Genomic DNA, 22,334 nt, shown 5'->3' with positions numbered 1-22,334 from the left:
TAAAGGGTTTCACAAGTGCTGGAGAAAGATTGAAGCTAATTATGGGCTGGGAATGCTGCCTTGTGCCAGAAGATGTTATTCTACTCACTCTCACAGAAAAAGCCTAGGTAATGTCCCCAGGTGCCCCCCTGCACACACAAGAATTTACCCTAAACCTAGCATATTCTATTGCACTTCTATTTAAAACATACACATTCATTATATGTATGAATGAGTCAACGATTTGGATAGTCGTCACTTTTTTTTAAAAAAAAAAGGTATCATCAAGCAATGTATGATATAGCATTTTTAATTTGACTAAATAAAGCCATGTGCAAGGTTTGCAAACTGGCTATTATATTTAAATAGGATTTTAAAATAGCCTAACAATTTATTTTAATCACATATTATTGAGAGAAAGTTTCTTCTGATACCAAAGTGCAAAATCTATGTTCATAGGTAAGGCGATTTAATTAAGGGTTTCTTTTTTTATGCACAATGCTCTTAATTTTACTAAGTACTTCAGAATAGGATGTTGAACAGAATAGTGCAATGATATCTAACAGAAAAACCAATATACTATAATCTTCCACAGAAAAATCACATTTTTACTGATCTATTTATTAAAAACCCTAGGGTTATTAAAAATTACCAGTCATGAATTGTAAAGGCAAGCCATATTTATACATCTTTCTGTTATACTGGTTTAGCCTATTGCTTCACATCTATTAAAATCAAACAAACAACAACTGTGAGGTTTTATCATTTGTAGAATCAAAATACCCCTTAAAATATTTACATTTTATAATATAAAGAATAGGAAAACACAAGTGTCATGTACAAGCTTAGGTATTCAAGTTTTCAAAGCATGAGAAATGGCTAAAATCAATATTAATTTTAGTTTAAAGCAAGGGTTCTCAAACTGAGATGGGGGGGGGATCACATTTAAAAAACAAAACAAAACTTTGTGCAGGTGAAGTGGGAGCACTGTCAAACTCGTTCTAGGCTTTGCTGTTCATTCTGCCTATGTAAGCCCACAGTGGGCAGCTGCTGTACTGCAAAGCTTGAGAACTCCTGTGAATTCTCCTAGATGACATTTTAATAATTAAAAGTGGAAAATGTATTTATTTTATGTCCAATCCTAATACCAATGATATTATTAGTTTTATTCATTTCAGGGGGTTGCCCATCACTGACTGAAAGGCTAAAGCTGTAAATACGTCACTAAAATGTGTGCCCTGAAACAGTAAAACCTGGACTGTTTGTGCTCACAGACCACTCCATTATATCAGAAATGCTCGATAATTAATACAGGTAGAATTCCCCCACCCACCCAGCCACCCACTCATTTTGCTATTCTTTTGGAGGTCATCAACACAATCCAGCTCAAGCTGAACGTTGCATTTGAGTGGGGCTGCATTACAATCTCTTTTGTTTTCAAAGCCAGTGCTGTGTTGGAATAGTTAACAGTACAAATCCATCTTCATGTTTACTGGAGCATCTCCAAACACAAAGTACAAATCACCAAAGGCTACAAATAGCTCAACTGAAGCCCAGTTTGACAAAGAATCTGTATGTGTCTTTTATTGCATATTAAAAGAAACCCCTTCAGTCATTTTTCTATACAAGCAGTGTAAAATGTTCAACTATTCAACTCTACTCCTAAGTCAAGAGATTGTAAAAGAAAATGAATGTGTGGTACACAGACTGGTACCAAAACAGACTTAGTCCTACAAAACACTAAACACTGAATATAAAAAGAAAGTATTGATGGCACAATTATACCCAAGCATATATTATACAGACAGCTTTAGGACATATTTAAAACAGATTATGTTCTATTCATTTAGACCTAGAAGACGGACTGTGCCTTCTTTCTCTCTTTTTTTGCTTTCACCTTTTGCTTTTCCCCCGATCACTCTGGTCCCTGTCTTTGTGATGTCTTTCTCGGCTCTTTTCATTGTCTCGCTCCCTTGGTCGTTCCCTACTTTTTTCTTTTTCTTTCTCATGAAGGCGCTCTTCACTTTTAGGAACATCTTTCTTCTCAGGATTTCTACTTTCTCTTGAGGATTTGCTTTCAGAGTCCTTATCACTATGTGATAGCCGCAACCTCTCTTTGTCCCGATGCCCTTCCTCCCGGGTTTTTTTCTCTCTCTCTTTCTCTGGATTTCTATCTCTATGCCTACTTCTTTCAGAATCTGACTCCCAGTCATGCCTGCCCTTTTTGGGGTGGTGAGATTCACTATAAAACCTTTGCCTGTGTTGATCGTTTTTCCTCCTACTAAAGGCCCTCTCCACATGAGGACCCTGCCGGCCCCAAGGGTCACTGTGACGCCTTTCTGGTCTCCTAGTGTTTCTATTCTGATAAAAGTGTTCAGGCCCTGAGAATCTTGACTGTTTCTGAGCTAGGGCTGGGGCTGGTGTAACTGGCCCAACAAAGTGGGGTAGCTGACCTGACAGGTGAAGCACAGGGGGCCAAGGCATGAGAGGATTTTGACCAAAGCCAAAGCCGGGAGGTGGAAGGAGTGGAGGGGGCAGATGATGGGGAAACCCAAATACAGGATTGTTTTGTGGGGGAAAATTAGGGGCAATAGCCCCTTGAAACTGAAAACCAGGTGGGGTTGTTTTTGTGGGGGGGAAATTGGGTTGAGGAGTCCTAATTGGTGAGAAATTTCCACTTGCAATGGGTAATTTGGTACTGAAGTCAGATTGATGACATGTATTTTCCGTTTCAAACTGAGATGATGATGATGAAGAGGGTGGTGGTGGTGGTGGCGGCGGCGGCAATAATCCTCTCACCGAGTGTACTGTCTCAATGTTTTGCATCAGAGCTTCATCAAGCTGTGAGGTACATGCGCTATCTCCTTTAGGTACATTTGAAACCAATGTCGTCTTGCATACTTGACTATCACTCTGATCTGAGGCTAATTCATTTCCTGAAGTCTGCTTGTTATCGACTTTTGACCATTCAGATTCTAAAGTATCAAGTTGTTGCATATCTTCACTTCTAATACTATCGCCTTCACTTTCTGAACTATTGTTCTGTTGGCCTCGTCCAGCTGCTTGCCTTGGATCTCTCTTAAGATTAATGAACTGTGGAGATTTTGAACTATGAATGGTCATAGTATCAACAGAGGCTGTTCCAACATTATTGCTCCCAACTCCTTTTCCAGTGCTTGAAGGGACAGGAAAATCTATGATCCTTTTATTTTCCTGAGGAACATTATCTGTATCACCCAACTTTAAACTGTTTTCTGGAGTCTCTTGGGTTTCCTTACTCTGTGACAGAATAGTTAAGTTTGCTAAAAATACTTCAGTAGAAACATCTGGTGGTTTCTCCTTAAGACTTAGGCTTGTAAGAGTTCCTGAAGAACAGGAGAAATCTGCTACTGGTATATCCGCTAAGATATTGTTGATGGATTCTTTTCCATTGTCCTTTTTATGCTTCGTATCTTCAACACCCACTGGAATCTCCATTTTTTCTTCTTTTATATTTGTCTGTTTCTCTAATAAAGGCAGATCTTCACTAACCAGCTGATCAACTGCTGGTTGGATGTGTTCAGGCATCTGCCCTGTGGTATCCAAAAGGCTCTGAAGAATGTCATCTACTGGCAGTGGCTTACTTGCTAGCTCAAGAGCAGATGACTGATTTTCCCATCCAACCAAAACCCCAGGAAGGAACCGCAGAGGCTTGGGTGGTTCAAGTTTGATGCTCTCCACAGCAGGTTCACTCACTGTTACTTCTTCTGTATTACATTGTTGTGATTTTATCCTTTGTTTGTGCAATACTGCTGTGAATGAATTAAAGAAATCATTTTCTTCTTCTCTTTCAACTAACTCAGAATGAAGGACTTCCAATTTGTTCAGTTTACTTTTTTTTTCTGGTTGCAAATTTTCAGGACCTTCTTCAGCATGCGTCATGGTTGAATTAGCCACAGCACTGATCTGTCTTTTTAGCTTCTGGCGAATTATCAATCCCAGCAGCAAGTTGGGTCGATGGACTTCAATTCCTACACACACACACACACAAACACACACACGTATATATATATTAAAAAAAGAACAAACAATATAATTATGGGAGACATGTATCTCAGTATATTTTTTCAATTAAAACAAGCACCCTGTGTCTCTACAACGTCAAACAGCTTAAATGGTTTGCTGATGTTACAAAATGTACTATAAGAACTACTGATAAAATTTCACTCTCCCAAATATTGCTATTTAGAAGTACTTTTTATACTGTAAAATAATTATTTGTTAAATCAAGAATACTAATTCGATTCATGAGCTAAACAGAAAAAAGAAATGCATGTCTGCTCTTTGGAAAAAAAAATCTCCATGCAAAGCTTCATATCAAGCTTCATTTCCCATATTCATGAATGTTCCATAATAAATCTTCAAGCTATTTGACTTTTGGTTTAGTTAAAATTGCATCTCAATAAATAAAATGTTTTGTTGCTGTTTTTTATAAACCATACTTTAATCCAAAAGACATTTCAGCCTATTTCTGTTACTTACCAGGACCATCAAAAGGTACCAATTGATGTGGAATTTTATCGGAAGCACCTAAAGGGATAATATATAAATCCTTGATTTGCTTCATATTATTAGCTGCTACACCATAACGCTTTCTGCTGCTGAAGTATGCAAAAAGCAACGTGTATGAAATCTGATCCTCTTCTGTAACAGGAGTAAAACGAACCACACAGATTTCCTATTATGAAAAAAGTCAACCATTTACTATATTTATAAATTGCCACCCTGTTCTTAAAATGAGAATTCTGTACTTGGGGAAGAGATAGGGAGCAGAAAAGAACTGCTAGCAATTGTCATTTTTAATTTTTGAAACATTTAGTAGAGATTCTTTCCCAAGCCCCTAAATTTCTGAGAAATAATCTTTGTGTGTGTGTGGGTGTGTGTATACACAGACACACACATACACATATGTGTATGTTTTCAGTCCCCGGGGTGTCCAAAAGTTTGTACTACGTTGATTTTAGATGCTGGGAAGTTTGGTCATGATTATCCCCAATAGCAAACAAGTACAAGAGAGCACTCTACAGCTTCTCATATTGCTACTGAAGGCCAGCGAGACACTTACAGTTTGAAGCTATCTCAAAACAATGGTAATTAAATGCTGAAATATTTAACCCAATTACCCAGATCTAATTTATAAGCCTGTTGCTTTACTATTGAAGAAGGCAAACTTAAAATATACACACTGGATAGTGAATGATTCTTTCAAGAAACTTATACTGAAACAAAATTGTGGACTGAACCATATTATGTATTTTGAACATACGAAACATTAAAAAAAAAAATTTAAAAAGTTTTTCATAAATTAAAGAAGGTCTTAGATGCCAGAAGTATGAGTGTATAGGCAAATGACACACACACAAAATAATTCTAGTACAGTGGTACCTCTAGTTACGAACTTAATCTGTTCCATGACTCTGGTTGCAACTCAAGTCGGTCGCAACTCGAGGTAAATTTTCCCATAAGGTTCAATGTAAATACGGTTAATCCGTTCCGCCCTCCGAATTTGGTCGCACCACGAGGCAAATTTCCCCATAAGGTTCAATGTAAATACATACGGTTAAACAGTTCTGAAACATATGCATTTTATTTTTAAACCACAAAAACATGAAAATAGTCGAGATGGTCGACTTCGCCATCTTGTACTCCAAGGCCAGATCAGTCACATGAATACCACGATCGTGCTTTTCTATAATGTCCTTCTTAAGTTCGATCGTCACTTTTTTTTTCAAAGCCTTATTCTTCCCAAGCCTGCTCTGCATTTTCTTTGGAGCCATGCTGACAAGCACACCAAACACCTTCCAAACGCCACAAAACACACCACAAGCCTCACTGAACGTCTCCTTGCTATCGCGATCTCGCCCACAGGAAGCCGCGACCACGTGGCAGCAGGGAAAATGGCCGGTTCGTAAATGGATCCGGTTCGTAACTCGAGGCGGAGTTCGCAAGTCAAGGTAAATTTTTGGGGCCGGAGCTGGTCGTATCTCGAAAAATTCGTAAGGAGGGGCATTCGTAACTCGAGGTACCACTGTACTTAATAGTATTTCTGAAATGGGAATCTGTCCATGTTTCAAAGTTGCAAGTCATATTCTTTTCTTCATTTATACTACTCTTCTTTCCCTCAAAACACAAATTATATATATTTGGGTCTTTCTGTACCTTAATTTACCTAGGCTTCCCATATACTGAAAATTAATATATTATTTATTTACTGAATTTATTACTGAACAAGGAACAGTCTAGTTTATTTGTTTTCTACATGGGATTTCATACAAACAGTATTGATGAATTTATTTCAAATAACAACACTAGCATGAAATCCTATTCTTTTTAAAAACCAAAGAACATTAAGCCTGTAATGCCACATTATAATGCAAGAATACATTTTTACCTTTGTACCTGAAGCTTTTATTTTGTCAACATATTCCCAAACAGTCTGAGGTGATATCCTGCCACCTACTTGGATGCTATCTGGCAAATCCTATGGAAGAGAAGAAGAGGTATATCTTTATGACAAAACTATTATTGTTCCTCAATAAAAAAAATGTAACTTTCATCATTTATAAGCAAAAGTACATTACTCTAATGGCTCCTTGGTGATTTTACACTGCACCATTTCATTTTCCAAAGTAAAAGAAAATTCAGAAAGTCTCCAAGAAAATGATAGAACAGTTCAGTATATCCATACGTTACCTCCGTTAAACTTTCAAAAGAGCCAGAGATTGGATAAGCCTTGATAACAAATTTTGCAACAGATGGCATGTTGATAAAGCCTTTCCAAATGAAATTCAGACGAGCTAGAAATAACGTTTCACTTTCAACAGTGCCTGGTGTTTCTGATCTGAAACATATGATGAAGAAAAAAAAAGTAACTTAATGTGGTAAGCAACTTACTTCATTAAATATGGGTGGGTGAGGAGGAACATCAGAAACAAGACACTTTTGGGGATATCAGTATTAAAACAAATATATGTGAGTGGCAAACTTAATAAATGTTGGCAGTGTTTGCTATAAATGCAGGCAGCATTTGGCTGAAAGAATAACCAAGAACTAGAATACTTTAAAAAAAAAGTCTAAGGCAGATTGCTTATTTGTACTTCTTCCAGCAGTCATTGCACAGTCAACCTGTAGTTTCTGTTCCTGTACAGATTAATTTCTAAAACCAGAGAAGAGCTTTCGCAGGTAGCAGCCATACTATGTTTTACCATTCAGTTCAAACTTCTAATTAACACAGCAGTTGTAACAGAAGTAAAGTAGAAACAATTGCAGAAGGCTACCTGTGCAGCAGAAGGCTACCTGTTTTATATGGGATTAGGGGAACCAGGCTTTTACTACAAAAAAAAAAAAGCTTTATTATACAATTACAAGATATTTAAGAAGCAGCCCCTTCTCTAACCAACAGTTCTCCTCCCCCATTTGCCCTCAGCTGTCCCTATTTAATTCTTCGCAGCTCCATGTCCCCACTTCCAGAAAGTTAACTTATGCCAATAGAGAGGCATACATTTCTGGTGGGAGATATTAACAGGTGGCTAACTTTAATCAGAAGCAGGCAGAATTCACAATTACATGATGGCAAACTTACCTTTTAGTGCAAAGATGGGCATGATAAAGGATAAAAAAGGTAGGGACCTAACAGAAGCAGAAGAGATTAAGAAGAGGTGGCAAGAGTACACAGAAGAACTATACAAGAAAGAGCTTAATGTCCCTTAATATCCCTGATGTGATCACTGACCTTGAGCTGGACATCCTAGAGAGCGAAGTCAACCAGGCCTTAGAAAGCATTACTAACAACAAAGCTAGTGGAGATGACAGTATTCCAGCTGAGTTATTTAAAATACTAAAAGATTATCCTGTTAAAGTGCTGCACTCAATATGCCAGCAAGTTTGGAAAACGCAACAGTGGCCACGGGATTGGAAAAGGTCAGTTTATGTTCCAATTCCAAAGAAAGGCAATGCCAAAGAATGCTGAAACTATTGCACAATTGCGCTCATTTCACATGCTAGCAAGGTTATGCTCAAAATCCTACAAGCTAGGCTTCAGCAGTATGTGAACCGAGAACTACCGGATGTACAAGCTGGGTTTCGAAGAGGCAGAGGAACTAGAGATCAAATTGCCAACATTCGCTGGATCATGGAGAAAGCACGAGAGTTCCAGAAAAACATCTACTTCTGCTTCCTTGACTATGCAAAAGCCTTTGATTGTGTGGATCACAAGAAACTGTGGCAAATTCTTAAGGAGATGGGGGTACCAGACCACCTTACCTGTCTCCTGAGAAATCTGTATGCGGGCCAAGAAGCAACAGTTAGAACTGGTCATGGAACAACCGATTGCTTCAAAATAGGGAAAGGAATACGACAAGGCTGTATACTGTCACCCTGCTTATTTAACTTATATGCAGAGTACATCATGAGAAATGCCAGGCTGGAAGAATCACAAGCTGGAATTAAGATTGCAGGGAGAAACATCAACAACCTCAGATATGCAGATGATACCTCCCTAATGGCAGAAAGTGAAGAAGAACTAAAGAGCCTCTTGATGAGGGTGAAAGAGGAGAGTGCGAAAGCTGGCTTGAAACTCAACATTAAAAAACTAAGATCATGGCATCTGGACCCATTAATTCCTGGCAAATAGAAGGAGTAGAAATGGAAGCAGTAACAGACTTCATTTATTTGGACTCCAAGATCACTGCAGACGGAGACTACAGCCATGAAATTAAAAGAAGCTCGCTCCTTGGGAGGAAAGCTATGGCAAACCTAGACAGCATATTAAAAAGCAGAGACATCACCTTGCCGACAAAGATCCACATAATCAAAGCAATGGTTTTTCCAGTAATAATGTATGGCTGTGAGAGCTGGATCATAAAGAAAGCTGAGCGCCGAAGAATTGATGCCTTTGAACTATGGTGTTAGAGGAGACTCTTAAGAGTCCCCTGGAGTGCTAGGAGGTCAAACCAGTCAATCTTAAAGGAAATCAACCCTGACTGCTCACTAGAAGGATTGATAATGAAGCTCAAGCTCAGATACTTTGGTCACCTAATGCGAAGAGAGGACTCTTTGGAAAAGACCCTGATGCTGGGAAAGATTGAAGGCAAAAGGAGAAGGGGACGGCAGAGGATGAGATGGTTAGATAGCATCACTAAAGCATTGAGCATGAAACTGAGCAAATTCAGGGAGGCAGTGAAGGACAGGAAGGCCTGGTGCGATATGGTTCATGGGGTCACGACTTAACGACTGAACAACAAACTTATCTTCCTTTTTTGTGGTTTCTATAAAGCCATGAACATGAGCAAAATAGAACATACATATGAAAATTTCCACTGAATATCACAGCTATTTAACAAGAATTCAAAAGTATAGCAGGATTGTAGAAGAAAACTGGGAGACAAAGGTAGCAATGACAGAACACTTTTGGACAGATGGAAACATTATTTTTTTTTTAGCAAATTTGTATAATGCTGTAATAATATAATAGACTCCAAGTGGTTAATAATATAAAAGGTAATAATTATTATTTGGTGCCTTTGAGTCAGTGTTGACTGTCGGCGACCACCTGGACAAGTCCTGGCAGTTTTCTTGGCAAGATTTCAGAAGTGGTTTGCCATTGCCTCCTTCCTAGGGCTGAGAGACAGTGACTGGCCCAAGGTCACCCAACTGGCTTTCTGCCTAAACTGGGACTAAAACACTCCCAGTTTCTAGCCTGATGCCTTAACCACTATACCAAACTGGCTCTTATGACAAGTAATAAATGTAATAAATAATAAATGTAATGAACACAGTAATTAGCATAAAACAATATAGTAACCTAATTTGCCAAGCCTCCCATCCACCAAAAGCTCTCTGGAACAATTTCATCTTTACCAGCTTTTGAAAAATATTTACAGTAGGTGCCAACCTAGCCCCAGGAGAGACCATTATATATGGCATAGGTCATACTGAAAATCATTGCTTCTGGACCCCTATTCCTCTTATTTCTTGAAAATAAGGGAGTACTAATAACTGCTCCCAAATGAATCTATCAAGAGTTACTTCTATTTGGAAGTGGTGGTCCTGATATTATCTGGGAGCCAAACCATATAAGGCTTTAAAGGTTAAAACCAGCACCTGTACCCAGGAATCTACCTGAAGCCAATATAGGGCCCATAGCATAGATGTTATGTGCCTGTGGCAGCTCTCACCCTCCAACACACAGACTGATGCATTTTGCATCAACTCTTATTTCTGAGTTGTTTTCAAAGACAATATTATATACAGCTAAGTTTAGATGCATAGTAATGAGAGAATGAGTTACTGTAGCCAATGGCTCCTGTTCCAGGGAGGGCAATAACTGGCATACCAGCCAAAGCTGAGCAAAAGCTCCCATGGCCATGACCTCCACATGCCCATCAAGCAGTAGCAATGTGTCCAGGAGGATGTCCTAGTTGCATATCTGCTTCTCAGGGGGACAGCCATCCCATCCATAGTTAAAATAGAAGCTAGTAGAGAACTATGCTAGACAGATAACAACTCTATCTTCCTAGGGTTCAATTTCAATCTGTTTTGTTCCACCCAAATCCTGATAACCACCAAACACTGAGCCAACTTCCACAGCATCTCTGGCCTGGTCTGGGGTGGTAATGTATATCATCATCAACATACTGATAATTCCTCCCCTTAAATCAGCAGATGACCTCTCCCAGAGGTTTCACATTAATGTTAAAAGAACAGCAGAAAAGAGGATCTAACCCTGTAGCATTTAAATAAGGCAATGTCCAGCAAACTGTCCTCTCCTGCCACCAACAACCACCTCCCTTAGAAAGGAGCTACTGATAAATATGCCCCCAACTTCTTACCCTCACAGGCAAATACCATGCAAGAAGTCCAACAGTACCAGAAGAGGTGCATTCCTCCCATCCTGGTCCCAAAGAAGGTCATTCATCAGAGCAACCAACAGTGTCTCAATCCTATGTCAAGAAAGTAGTCTAGATAACCTATTTGCTCTAGGGCACTCTGTAATTGAGCCTTGCCACTTTCTTGACAAATTTTCCCCAGAAGGGAAGGTTGACTATAGGGTGATAGTTGTCCAACACAACTGGATACAGGAATAGCCTCTTCAGAAGGGGATAACTACTGTCTCTTTTAACGCAGCAGGCATCACCATCTCCCCTAAATAGGTCTTGACTACTTCCCAGACCTGGCCAACCACACATATTCTCAACAGACTGAAGGTGGCAAAGTTCATGCTAAGAGAGCACCATACCCATTTCACTGGATTCCATGGGCCAAAAAGAATCACATATGGCACTGCATTGCTGAAAATAATTCCATATATATTTTCCCAACAACCACTTCAGACTCTGACCATGAACAGTTAAGAATTCAGCAAATGTGTGCAGGTTTATTGTTAAAATGACCATGGTCACCTGCAGGAAGATTCTCCTGCTCTTCTCCATCCAGGAATAGGCTATCCTAAGCAGGGCTGCCAGACAACCTACCAACACACTATGACAGAGAAGTACTGTCACCCTTCCACCTTCTCTACACAGTGTGGGCTCGAACATAAAGCATTACCCATGCTCAATCAGAGTCATTTTTCATCTTCCACTGGTGTTCCAGGCATCACTTCTGCCGCGTCATCTCCCGGAGGTCCTCAGTAAACCAAGGCACTCCCCGGAATCAGCTGACAGTGAGAGGCCACATGGGAGATCTTGCCTCTATCATGAATAATATCTGAGGGAATAACATTTGCTCTTTTACTTCACACTGCCAGAGAAAAGGCAACTTTATATGACAAGAGCCTTGTGTGTGCTAGCAGTTTAACATTATTTGTGAAGAAATAGGAAGACTCCACAACAGTTTATTCTTTCTCTCTGTTAAAAAAGAGCTATATAGCTTTTCCCCGATTTATTTAGCATGCTGGGGGTCCACTCCAGACATAGTCAGGGCCAGGACAAAAATGAAATTAGTTCAAATGGAGTTTCATTTCAAAGCAAAATATATTAAATAACATGAATGTAGGTAATAGGATTACTTCCCAATCAAGGCTAGAACTTTGTGTGGTGATTTAAAGCATACAGAGTAAGATCTGAGACACAGTATCTAGCATTTCCAGATTTTTTCTCCTTTGGAATAGCAAACTTCCCACATCATATCATAAACTGCTTTTGAAACTTCTCTGATTAAATAATTTGCAAAATAGTATGGTGGGCTGTAGTACAAGAACAAAGTTAAAAACTCTGATGATTTACAGAACTATTTATATAATGCAAGTATTCTCACATTGTTTCTAAAATCAATAGCCAATTATTTTATCATTATACCACACATCATGATTCATGGCCTCCTGCAATGACAAAGCATAAATGTGTTGCAGTTCCCAAGGCATTTCAGTCTGTAATATTTGGGGGAAAAAAGAAGACAGAAGGAACAAAGTAATGTTCAATTTTGGCAAAGGGACTTCTGAAAGTTTCATATATTATAGGACAGTCTGGAAAATCTGGACTTTTTTTTTTCATTTTCACTTCTGTCTGGAATGTTTTGCTACCTATCTTCATTAATGGAATATGGCTTTCAAACAAGAGAGCAGAGCACTTTATTCAAACTGTGTACTTGCACAGTAGCTTCCATTTTCTTATACACTTAACTAGCAATCACAAATTATTACCTAGAACTTGAAGTGGAGGCAAATGCTGGATTTGACAACTCTTTATCTTCTTCTAATAATTCCAAGGCTAAGATGTTTGTTGTTGAAGTAAGTGCATCTGCTATATTTTCAGCTTCATTGTCTGATGGCTTACGAGCAACTCCAACTGATACTTTCACTTTTTTCCCGGAAAGATCATCACTGGGTGGTGCCATTCGACCTTAAGAAGAAAATTAAAATGCTTTATTAAGTATTTATCATATCAAACAAGTTTTAAAAAGTGATCATAATATATAGTAACAATTAGTGCTTTCACCATAATGCTAAAAAATCCTGCTGGCTGAAATTAAAAGCAGAGTACAGTGGTACCTCGGGATACGAACTTAATCCGTTCCGTGACTCTGGGCGTATCCCGAGTTGGTCGTAACCCGAAGGAAATTTCCCCATAGGGTTCAATGTAAATCCGGTTAATCCGTTCCGCCCTCTGAATTTGGTCGCACCCCATTTGGTCGCACCCCGAGGCAAATTTCCCCATAGGGTTCAATGTAAATCCGGTTAATCCGTTCCACCCTCCGCCCGAATTTGGTCGCAACCCGAGGCAATTTCCCATAAGGTTCAATGTAATTACCGTTAATCCGTTCTGGCGTCCACGGACCACACGGAAAGCGGCCGGGCGCGGCGTGGTGCGGCGCGAAAATGGCCGGGTGCGGCGCGGCGTGAAAACGGCCCGGCGCGGTGCGAAAACGGCCCGGCGCGGCGCGAAAACGGCCCGGCCCGGCGCAGCGCGAAAACAGCCCGGCGCGAAAACGGCTGCGGACCACGCGGCAGGGCCGGAAAAACAGCCGCGGACCACGTGGCACGGGCGGAAAAATGGCCGTGGACCACGTGGCACGGGCAGAAAATGGCCGCGGACCACGTGGCACGGGCGGAAAATGGCTCGTACCCCGAGGCGGAGTTCGCAAACCGAGGTAAAATTTTGGGGCCAGAGCTGGTCGTAACCCGAAAAATTCGCAAGCAGAGGCGTTCGTATCCCGAGGTATCACTGTAGTATATATCTAGAATTTGGCTCAAGCAGTTAAATGATGTTTGGATAATTATTAAAGGGATATAGATCGATTTTAATTTCCCATAGAAAAACAAAGGCTTTATCAAGACACAATAACAATGACGCTTTATAAAAAACATTCTTGCCAACTTCCCACTTCTCTACAATGAATGGCTGTGAAGTGCACTTCTGAAGCCTTTATATCAGGTTTAGATGGCTTTGTTTTTTTAACTTCATCTATTCACTGGTTTGTTAATACCAGGCAACTTCAAACTACAGTTTGAGACTGGTTCATTTTAACTAAACATAATTAAGAACTATACTCTCATTCTGAAACTTCTGAGGGGGAAGTTTCCAACTGCCTTCTAACATTCAGGCCAGATGCAAAGCAGCCTGGAAGCACATGTTACAAAAATGGTCAGTGGCAAGAAAATACTACTGAACTACAATTCCTAGAAACACAACAATATAACCAATAAACAGAAATGCTGGATTTGTAATTCAGCAACATCAGGTTACCTACAGGTTCCCCAGCCCCACTCTATCAGCCAATCAGACAGTTAGATAAAAGACAATTTATTCTGTTAATCTGGTCTATGATATTGATCGAGGATCTGCAGTTTTATTGAGTTTAGCATCCATACATTATTTATGGTAATCAGCAACCTCTGAATTTAGACAAATTTAGACAAAGCACCAGAATCCCATTTATTTGATTTATATCCCACTGTTCCTTCAGATGCTCAAGATGGCACACATAGCACTCCCTCCGCCCATTTTTCTGCACAACACTCCCTTGTGGTAGGTTGTTCTGAGAGAGAGAGACTTGCCAAAGTCATCCAGTAAGTTTTCCTGGATGAGGATGGACTTGAGTCTGGGTCTCGCTGGTGCCAGTTCAAGAGCTTAGACATTCCACTCCACTGATTTTCACTTGGACATTTTCAGTGCATCTGAAATCAACTTTGCTTCTTCAGAACTTAGGGCAGATGAAAGATCTCCAATTTTAAGCTCTGGTTTGGAGATATTCTGAATGAGTTTGGAACTCAAGGGAAAGAGAGTTACCCTGAATCAGATTGTTATAAGGATCTGCATCACAGAATGCAGTACTGGCTAGAGTGACTGGCACAAATTCAAATAATAATTTGTCCATGAAACTCACTTCATGACTTGAATCATTCATTCTCTCATGGCCTAACTTACCTCCTGGGGTTCCTGAAAATACAACAGGATATCATTTTACAATTAATTCCACTGTCAAACTGCCATTTTTCTATGTGCTAGTAAGAAGAAATGCTAAGGACTAAGCAGTTCAATTTTTTAAGCATGGTTGGGAATAGTACCTGTGCAAATTTTACAATTAAGATCAAATAGGTGGTTTTTATGTTGATTTGTTGTATCAGAACTGGCAGATTCATCAGCTTCTTTAACTTTTTCAATTTCCTCCATCTTTTCTACAATCTTAACTGGAGAAGGTTCCTACATGAAGGAAGACAAATTTTATATGTATTCAGGACTTTTGGCCATAATAAATATTACATACATAATTTGCTAACATTGCTTTTTTTATATAAAAAGAAATAACATTCTGCATTTTACTAAAGGTTATGGAGTCACTATTAGGATTATGTTGAGTAACTTAAAATGACATAAGCACCACTAAATAGGATAGTAGGCTAAGGCTGTAAGAGTATTGGGCTTACTGTTTTTAATATTATCAATTCTGTTCCTACACTTCAATAAACTAATTTCAATAGAATAAAATCTATGTGCCACAGATAAGCATGCCACCCAGTATTAGAACCAATTAAGCAAATGAAAGTGCTTCAGAATCAAGGAATCCAGAGCTTTCTTCACCCTGATTCTGGAATACCTACAGATTGATCTTTGCTGATGGATATTTTCAAAGGAATAATGTGAAGGCCTGTGAGAAAACATGCTCTCTTCACTAGCAGAGAGATTCATCATTTCTGTTCTAACTCCCACTGGTCAGCAGATCTAGGTGTTAGGATTGAATTCTTCCTGTAGAAACCACTACAATAAATTTTCAATGTTCTGAATGTTAAAAGGAAGTTAAGTTTAGTGCAAGCATATGCTTTCATTTACACACTGCTAGCTTTCTCCAATAAAATTAACAAGGACACATGTAGCCCATGAAAGGTATTCACAGATCTCTGAACTCGGTGGAATAAATCAAAGTTAAGATTAGACAACCTACACATTGTGTTGTAGAACTTAAGGCCTGTTAGTGAAAAATGTTTTAATGTTATATTAATTACAAATTCAAGTTATACCTGAATTTCCATAATAGCTGCTTCTTGCTCTTTAACTGGAGCTTCACTTTCAATTTCTATTTCTCCTTTATGAGTAATTTTTGTAATTGGCCGCCTTTCAACTTCTCTCTGCTCTTTTTCAATCATTTCAATTGTCTATCAATAAACAAACAATAGGTTAGATATACAGTGCAAGAGCCTCCAGAAACAGCAGACAAAGTTCTAGGATATGCAACCATAATGCAAAAGAGAGATGGAAAGTGGATTCCTTCTTTTGTATTAGAATACCTTTAAAAATAAATGTCAGTAGTTTAGTTTGTATACACGCTGAATACCTGACAACAATTTTAGGTACTAGACGATATTGTTCACTTTCAAATAAAACATTTTAATGTTCAAAATTCCAGAATTCCAGGAATGGTGAGAAAATTATTCAAACAACCCCATTTTACCAGAGAAGAATAAGAATATAGTCATAATTCTAAAGGATGCCATCTGGAGGGACATTTCTAGGATACACTGGCCAGAGAGCAATTGTGGCAAGACAACCAAAAATGGGCATATAATGAATTAGGGCAAACAAGAAACAAATTTACTCCACATCCAAATCTTAGATTACGGGAACAGCTGCAATGCCTATATAAAATAACATACCCCATTGAAACTAGAGGAGAATACTAAATAACTTCCAGCATACTGAATGCATACTGTGAGGGGGTTGAATTTACCCTATTTAGCTAGCTTAATGTCAGCTCAGACAAGCATTGATCATTTTGATTATTTAGGAGTGAAAGGATGGGTAAGGAAAACAACTTTCTGAAATCAAAATAACTTATCAGAAATAGGGGACTAATTCAATAGTTGTAGATAAGCCATACGTGTCTATTTTCTCTTTTCCTCCAGGCAGCTAGCTCTTTGGAAGCTAGTTCTTCAGGGCTCATTCTTATGAGATGGTCTGGAGTAACTTCACCTTTCAATACTCTTTTAAAAAGTATCTGGAAGAGGAATCAATAATTAGTTATATATAATCAACCCAAAACCTGCATTTTTGTAATATCAATTCAGCAAGAAGAGAAATATTAAGAACTGCAAACCAACTATACTTGTACGAAATTCTGTTAATTGGTCTTTCATGACAGTTTCTCTACAGTAATTCTACACCAATGTAAATATTTCATATTTAGCTTCAATGGTTGTTATATGGTGTAATATACTAATAGGAAGAACAATTGGTTTTCTATTTGAATACTCTGAAACATTCTACCATATCTGCAACTGAGCTGAAAAGTTTAGGCCAGTCTTTAAACCTAATGGCGCAAAGTAAAAGGAATAAGTCTATAAACGTGAGAGAGTGTAGGTGAGTATGCATTTTACCACTGAAAGCAAAGGGGATACAGATACAAACAAAGCAGACAAAGCACATTCATTTCTACTCCGCTAATCTGTATCAGCAGCGCTTAGGATACATTAAGGCAAATAAGATGCCTCTCCTATGTTTCTGAAAGTAACGTCTATGTCATCTAAAAACATAATAATTAGAGTCAGCATAATTTTGAATGGCAGTATTTCAAATCTGTCTGATACAGTCCTTGTATATACACACTGAAGACACTAGTATGAGGTTTGTGGCAAACCTCACAGGCTGGCAATAAGACATAAAAGTTAAATCCAAACCAGAGAGGCCAAAAGTATTAATTATTAGTAGTTAGAATGATTTAGGAAAGAAATGATCGTGTTTAATCCTAAATTTGCTTCCCTAGGACCTAATAACTTATTGAAGGGTTTTGCTTTAGTACAGCAATTATGCTGATATAGTATGGGCAGTATATAATTTTCATTCATTCATCCTTACTCCTTCAGCACCCTATCCATTAAAATTTTATTCTGGGGGACCGTCCAGAACAGTAAAGAAGGTGACACACTGGTAAAAATTTATCTCATTTTCATCAGCAGGAACATTGTGGGCATAGCTTTAGTCACATATACTATTATAGTTCTCTATCAAATCTATTATTTAGGTATGGAAATGTTGAACCCCTATTTTATGAGGCGAAATGTCTTTTTAAAAAAATTAAACAAGTAAGATATTTTAGTATGCAAAATGAACATTTTTAGGATGTACAGATTGAAAGGCTACTGGATATATGATACACCCTTGGAGAAGTTCATCAGGAGACATAAGTTCTTTAGCCAGACAGTGCTAATTGTGTTTTTATTAAATATACACAGAAAAAAAGTGGGTGCCAATCTGGATATAGTATGAAAGGAAGTTAGAAGAATAACTCTACCTCTGAGAATTCTAAAGTTCTAATAATCAGGATGGAAAAAGAAGAAACTATGAGCGTGTAAAATTATCTTAGCCACCCAACAAAGAAACAAAGGATTATTGTTTGAAGCATTCCAAAGTACATAAGAAATGTCATGACATACTTTATTTTTTGGATCTTTCAGATTAAATATCAAGCTTCTGTACTTATTTTTATACTTGGAATCAGTATCCCGGAAAAAGGAAAAGAGCTCTTTTTCAATTTTAGTTGCAACTTTTGCTGCTCTTTCTTCAGGGATCTTCAGTGTCGAGTCTGCAAGCCTGAAAAGATATACAGATTTTATTTTTTTCAGGAAACAACTGAAATAATAGGAATGTATTTACTGCAGAATCCATACCTTTTCTCTAGAATTTCTTTAAGTGACTGCTTAACGCTTTGTCTTATCTGATCAGCAGAAGGTTTGGTTGCAGAAGCAGGAGGTGAGTGTACATTACTTGCTGTTCCCTTCTCCGGTCTCTTTTTCTTGATTTCCTGTTTATCCTGAATACCTTTTTAAATATAGAGAGCTTAAGTATGGAGAAATAAATCTACATTTATACAACTGGTAGTTTCCCTGACAATAAGAACAAGACGTTTTATTGTTAAAAAGATAAAGTGAATTGACTGAGTTCAGTTGTAGACAGCCCAATCCTGACAGTCTTTGTGACAAAGCACAAAGACATAAGAATAACAACAATAAAAGTAACCAGTACAAATCACAAAAAAGTCCTATGATGGATATCTACATCTAGGGTGAAGGTATACTGGAATAATATTATCTTTATCTGCTTGCAGAGTCCAAGAAGGGGTAGAGGGCAATGGGCCCCTGGAGAAAGTGTGTTCCAAAATATGGGAGTGATCACAGAGAAGGCCTGTTTTATGGTGGGATGGGATTCTTAGCAGTACTGTGTCATCTAAGACTTTAAAGGTCACCACCACCACTCTGAATTGGGCCCAGAACACCAAACTTTAAATTCTACGCTAGCAGGGTTTCCCACCAGCAATCTAGTCACTGTGTTTTATATCAGCTGCACCTTCTGAGTCATCTCCAAAGTTATAATAATCCAACCGAATGGTGATCAGGACATGAAGTTAGAGTTGCCAATGGCATCTTGGTCCAAGCAGGGTTTTAGCTAGCACCACCAGCCAGATCTGGGTGAAGGTCTCAGACCACAGCTTTCCCTGCTGCTCAAGCAAGAGCCAAGAGTCTAAGATGACTTCAAAGTCATAAACTACTTCTTTTACAGGAAGCACAACCCGGCCAATGTTATTGGATTACCCAGTTCAAAAAGAACAACTTCGTATTTGTTCAAAAATAACAAATTTCATATTTTAAGAATTTAATTTGAGCTTCCTTCACCCATCCAGATTCTTAAAACTTCACGCTATGGTTAAGGATTTCCATAGCATTGGTTTGGCCCACAGTAGCGATGTATAACTGGGTATGATCAGCCTTACCCCAAACTGACTGATGGTCTCTCCCACAAGTTTCATATATACGTTGAATAACCTTATACTGAAAATATTCATTGAAGAGACAAAGTTCTCTAATTTCAAAGTAAGCAAGTTTCTGATCATAGCTGCTGATCCTCTGCTGTAGGAAGCAACTCTTTTCAGGCAGAAACTTATTTTTCTTTATTGTTGCTTATTTTTCATTAATTTTGGCTTCTAAAAATATTTTTGGGTGGTGACATCACCAGAGCAGAAGGTCATTTCTTTCTATTTTATTTTTAGGAGAAGGGCTTGCAAAAAACCAAATATGTTAAATTTCACAGAGCCTTTCTATTTTATTGCTCAAATGTAAATATGAATAAGATTAATCAATCAAAAATAAACAATATGAATTTCTGTCTAATTTCAGACACTCTAACCTTATTATAACCAATCAGGCAAAATTTAATATTTTAAAGCCTTATATTACCAGAAACTCAAACTTCAGATGTGGTACAAGTCTGTGTACAGAATTATGAAAATTAAACCAGATTAAATTATATTCAGTATGAGACTTGTTTTTAAACATAAAAGTTATTTTTCACACTGTTACATACTCCCATAGCAGACAAGCATTCCTTAAAAGAAGGGACTGCATGCAATTTCTAGTAAAAAGCATAAAGTATCCTAGTAGCTGTTATGTAGAGCCAACTATATGCATTCTAGGAAAGGTATAGTAAGGCTTATTTATGCTTAACAGAAAAACAGTTGGCAGGGAAAAAAGTCAATATTTAAAATTTGTTTCATTCAATGGTGAATCATCTTCCAGATCTGTTGAGATTTATGACATTGCTACTAAATGAGAAAAAATTATTCAACCTGCTTATTTTATTTCCAGCAGTTTTTGAATATGAATTACACATTTTGGAAATCAGCAGTAGCAATTTTGGTTTTAGTTACCTTGCTTTGTTGTGCCTTCACTTGAACAAGAAACATTAAGGTTATCTTTATTCAATTTTTCATATTTGTCTTCAGAAGCTCGTCGAGGAACTGGAACCATCTGCCCCATTTTCTTAAGAGAAATGTGCTGCCCCTTTTTACTTTCAGAATCTTTGCATTCCAATACTGGTTTTCCTTCACTAGATTCCTGAAACAGTTAAACACTAATTATAGGCCTTTTTGCTGTCCAATTTTTCTTTAGTCACAAGACAAAAGCATCTATAGAAAATTATGCACTTATACCAACTGTGCTACAACTTCAACATAAATTGTTCTCAGGATGGCTACATAAAGTATGTAGTTATGAAGAAAAAAATCAAATACCATGGAAAACAAAAAAATAAGAAATATAAAATGAACAGAATTTTACAGAGCGACTTTCCATTCAAACAGACTAGTGTGTTTTACCCTAAATATGCTAACAGGAATTGGTCTTGAGAATCTGGCGCAAAATTTTTTATTTCTATTGCCTAAACATTTACAAAAGTAGCAGGAAGACGCTATTCCAAAGACATGATTTTTTTTTTTCCTGTTCTGATTGCAGTGACTGTAACTATTACAGAGAAAAGGAAAAAAAGCTCAATCATACTATTTGGGGTTAGAATGCTATGCAAATGGCATTTAAAAACATTTTCTTAGATAAGTAGTATGGTGACTGTACATCTCTCAAGTACTAAATATTATTATTATATGGAGAAAAATGACATGTAATATTGCAATAATGGATTTTAATTATACAACTGAATATGCCACCTAGAGACACTTGTATAGTGAGATGGGCGGCATATATACATTTGAAAAATAAACAAACAAACAAACAAACATTCCCTTCATCCTTTTCAATTCTCTTGCCTTCCTTTCAGCATCTGATTGGAACACCTTTTACCAGACTAAAATGGAAGATAAGGTATATGGAAGAAAGAGAAAAATAGATCACCTTCTTCAATCCAGTCATAAAAGTTCTCCCAGTGGTGAAAGGTACAAATTCCATTCACCCAGACATTGTAACTATGAAAGTTAAATAATGATAAAAGCATAAACCTATGAGGAACCATAAATCTACTAAGGAATTAACTGCTGATATTTAATGTACATTAAAACATTCCTTTGCATTTTAAAATTTTGGTCAATGTTCCCTTGCAGAATTGCATTTCTAAAACAATAGTTCAAGCAACACTACAGTTGATTTGTTGTTCAGAAGCATTTTCAACTGAATCTAAGCACTGTGAAATATAACATAAAAATGAACTATTAGGGTTCTGGGAACTTCTGAAGGAAGCACAAGTTGCAACTCAGTAGTTTTTAAATTAGCAATTAATCTGGGATCTTATCCATATTTAACAAGGGACAGTGATCAGTATTTCAGGGCTTGACATTGGATAGACATTATCTATTCAGACTTACATAATTCTTTATTAATCATTCATAAACTAGAAATGTAAGTAAGATGAATATACTTGACAGGGTGCTATGAAAAATTTTAAAAAAGGCTGTACACAATGTTTTATATCAATATAATATAATAATAAAATTTCAGCCATATCACTTGCCTAATCTTTTATTTGGTAAACAAGGAGAAAGAAGCATCTCTCCCATGGTGGATTAAGTGATGCCACAACTGCCCTCTCTCAGTGCCTGGAGGCTGT

At 37.8% G+C, this 22,334-nt stretch overlaps 1 protein-coding gene across 6 annotated transcripts in view; it reads right to left on the bottom strand.

Annotated features, from left to right (window-relative positions):
* Positions 1–1,850: 1,850 nt before the first annotated feature.
* PHF3 (PHD finger protein 3) overlaps positions 1,851–22,334 on the bottom strand; it is a 59,154-nt gene continuing 38,670 nt past the window's right edge. For all 6 annotated transcript variants that reach the window (XM_007424021.4, XM_088137439.1, XM_025163980.2 and 3 more), the window contains 11 exons: positions 20,650–20,836; positions 18,617–18,767; positions 18,383–18,539; positions 16,831–16,947; positions 15,974–16,108; positions 15,023–15,158; positions 12,659–12,857; positions 6,712–6,859; positions 6,410–6,499; positions 4,501–4,696; positions 1,851–3,989 (listed from right to left, as the gene is read on the bottom strand). In XM_007424021.4, coding sequence (XP_007424083.2) covers positions 1,873–3,989; positions 4,501–4,696; positions 6,410–6,499; positions 6,712–6,859; positions 12,659–12,857; positions 15,023–15,158; positions 15,974–16,108; positions 16,831–16,947; positions 18,383–18,539; positions 18,617–18,767; positions 20,650–20,836 — 3,633 coding nt within the window. In that variant the 3' untranslated portion in view covers positions 1,851–1,872. The remainder of the gene's footprint in view (positions 3,990–4,500; positions 4,697–6,409; positions 6,500–6,711; positions 6,860–12,658; positions 12,858–15,022; positions 15,159–15,973; positions 16,109–16,830; positions 16,948–18,382; positions 18,540–18,616; positions 18,768–20,649; positions 20,837–22,334) is intronic.

The sequence above is a fragment of the Python bivittatus genome, unplaced genomic scaffold, assembly GCF_059951505.1.
Source record: "Python bivittatus isolate LINGU-HERP-01145 unplaced genomic scaffold, Pbiv_v1 ctg000020_np1212, whole genome shotgun sequence".
In the NCBI taxonomy this organism is placed as follows: Eukaryota; Metazoa; Chordata; class Lepidosauria; order Squamata; family Pythonidae; genus Python; species Python bivittatus.
The sequence above is the reverse complement of the archived record's forward strand: the minus strand, read 5'-3'. Positions and strand labels throughout refer to the sequence as shown.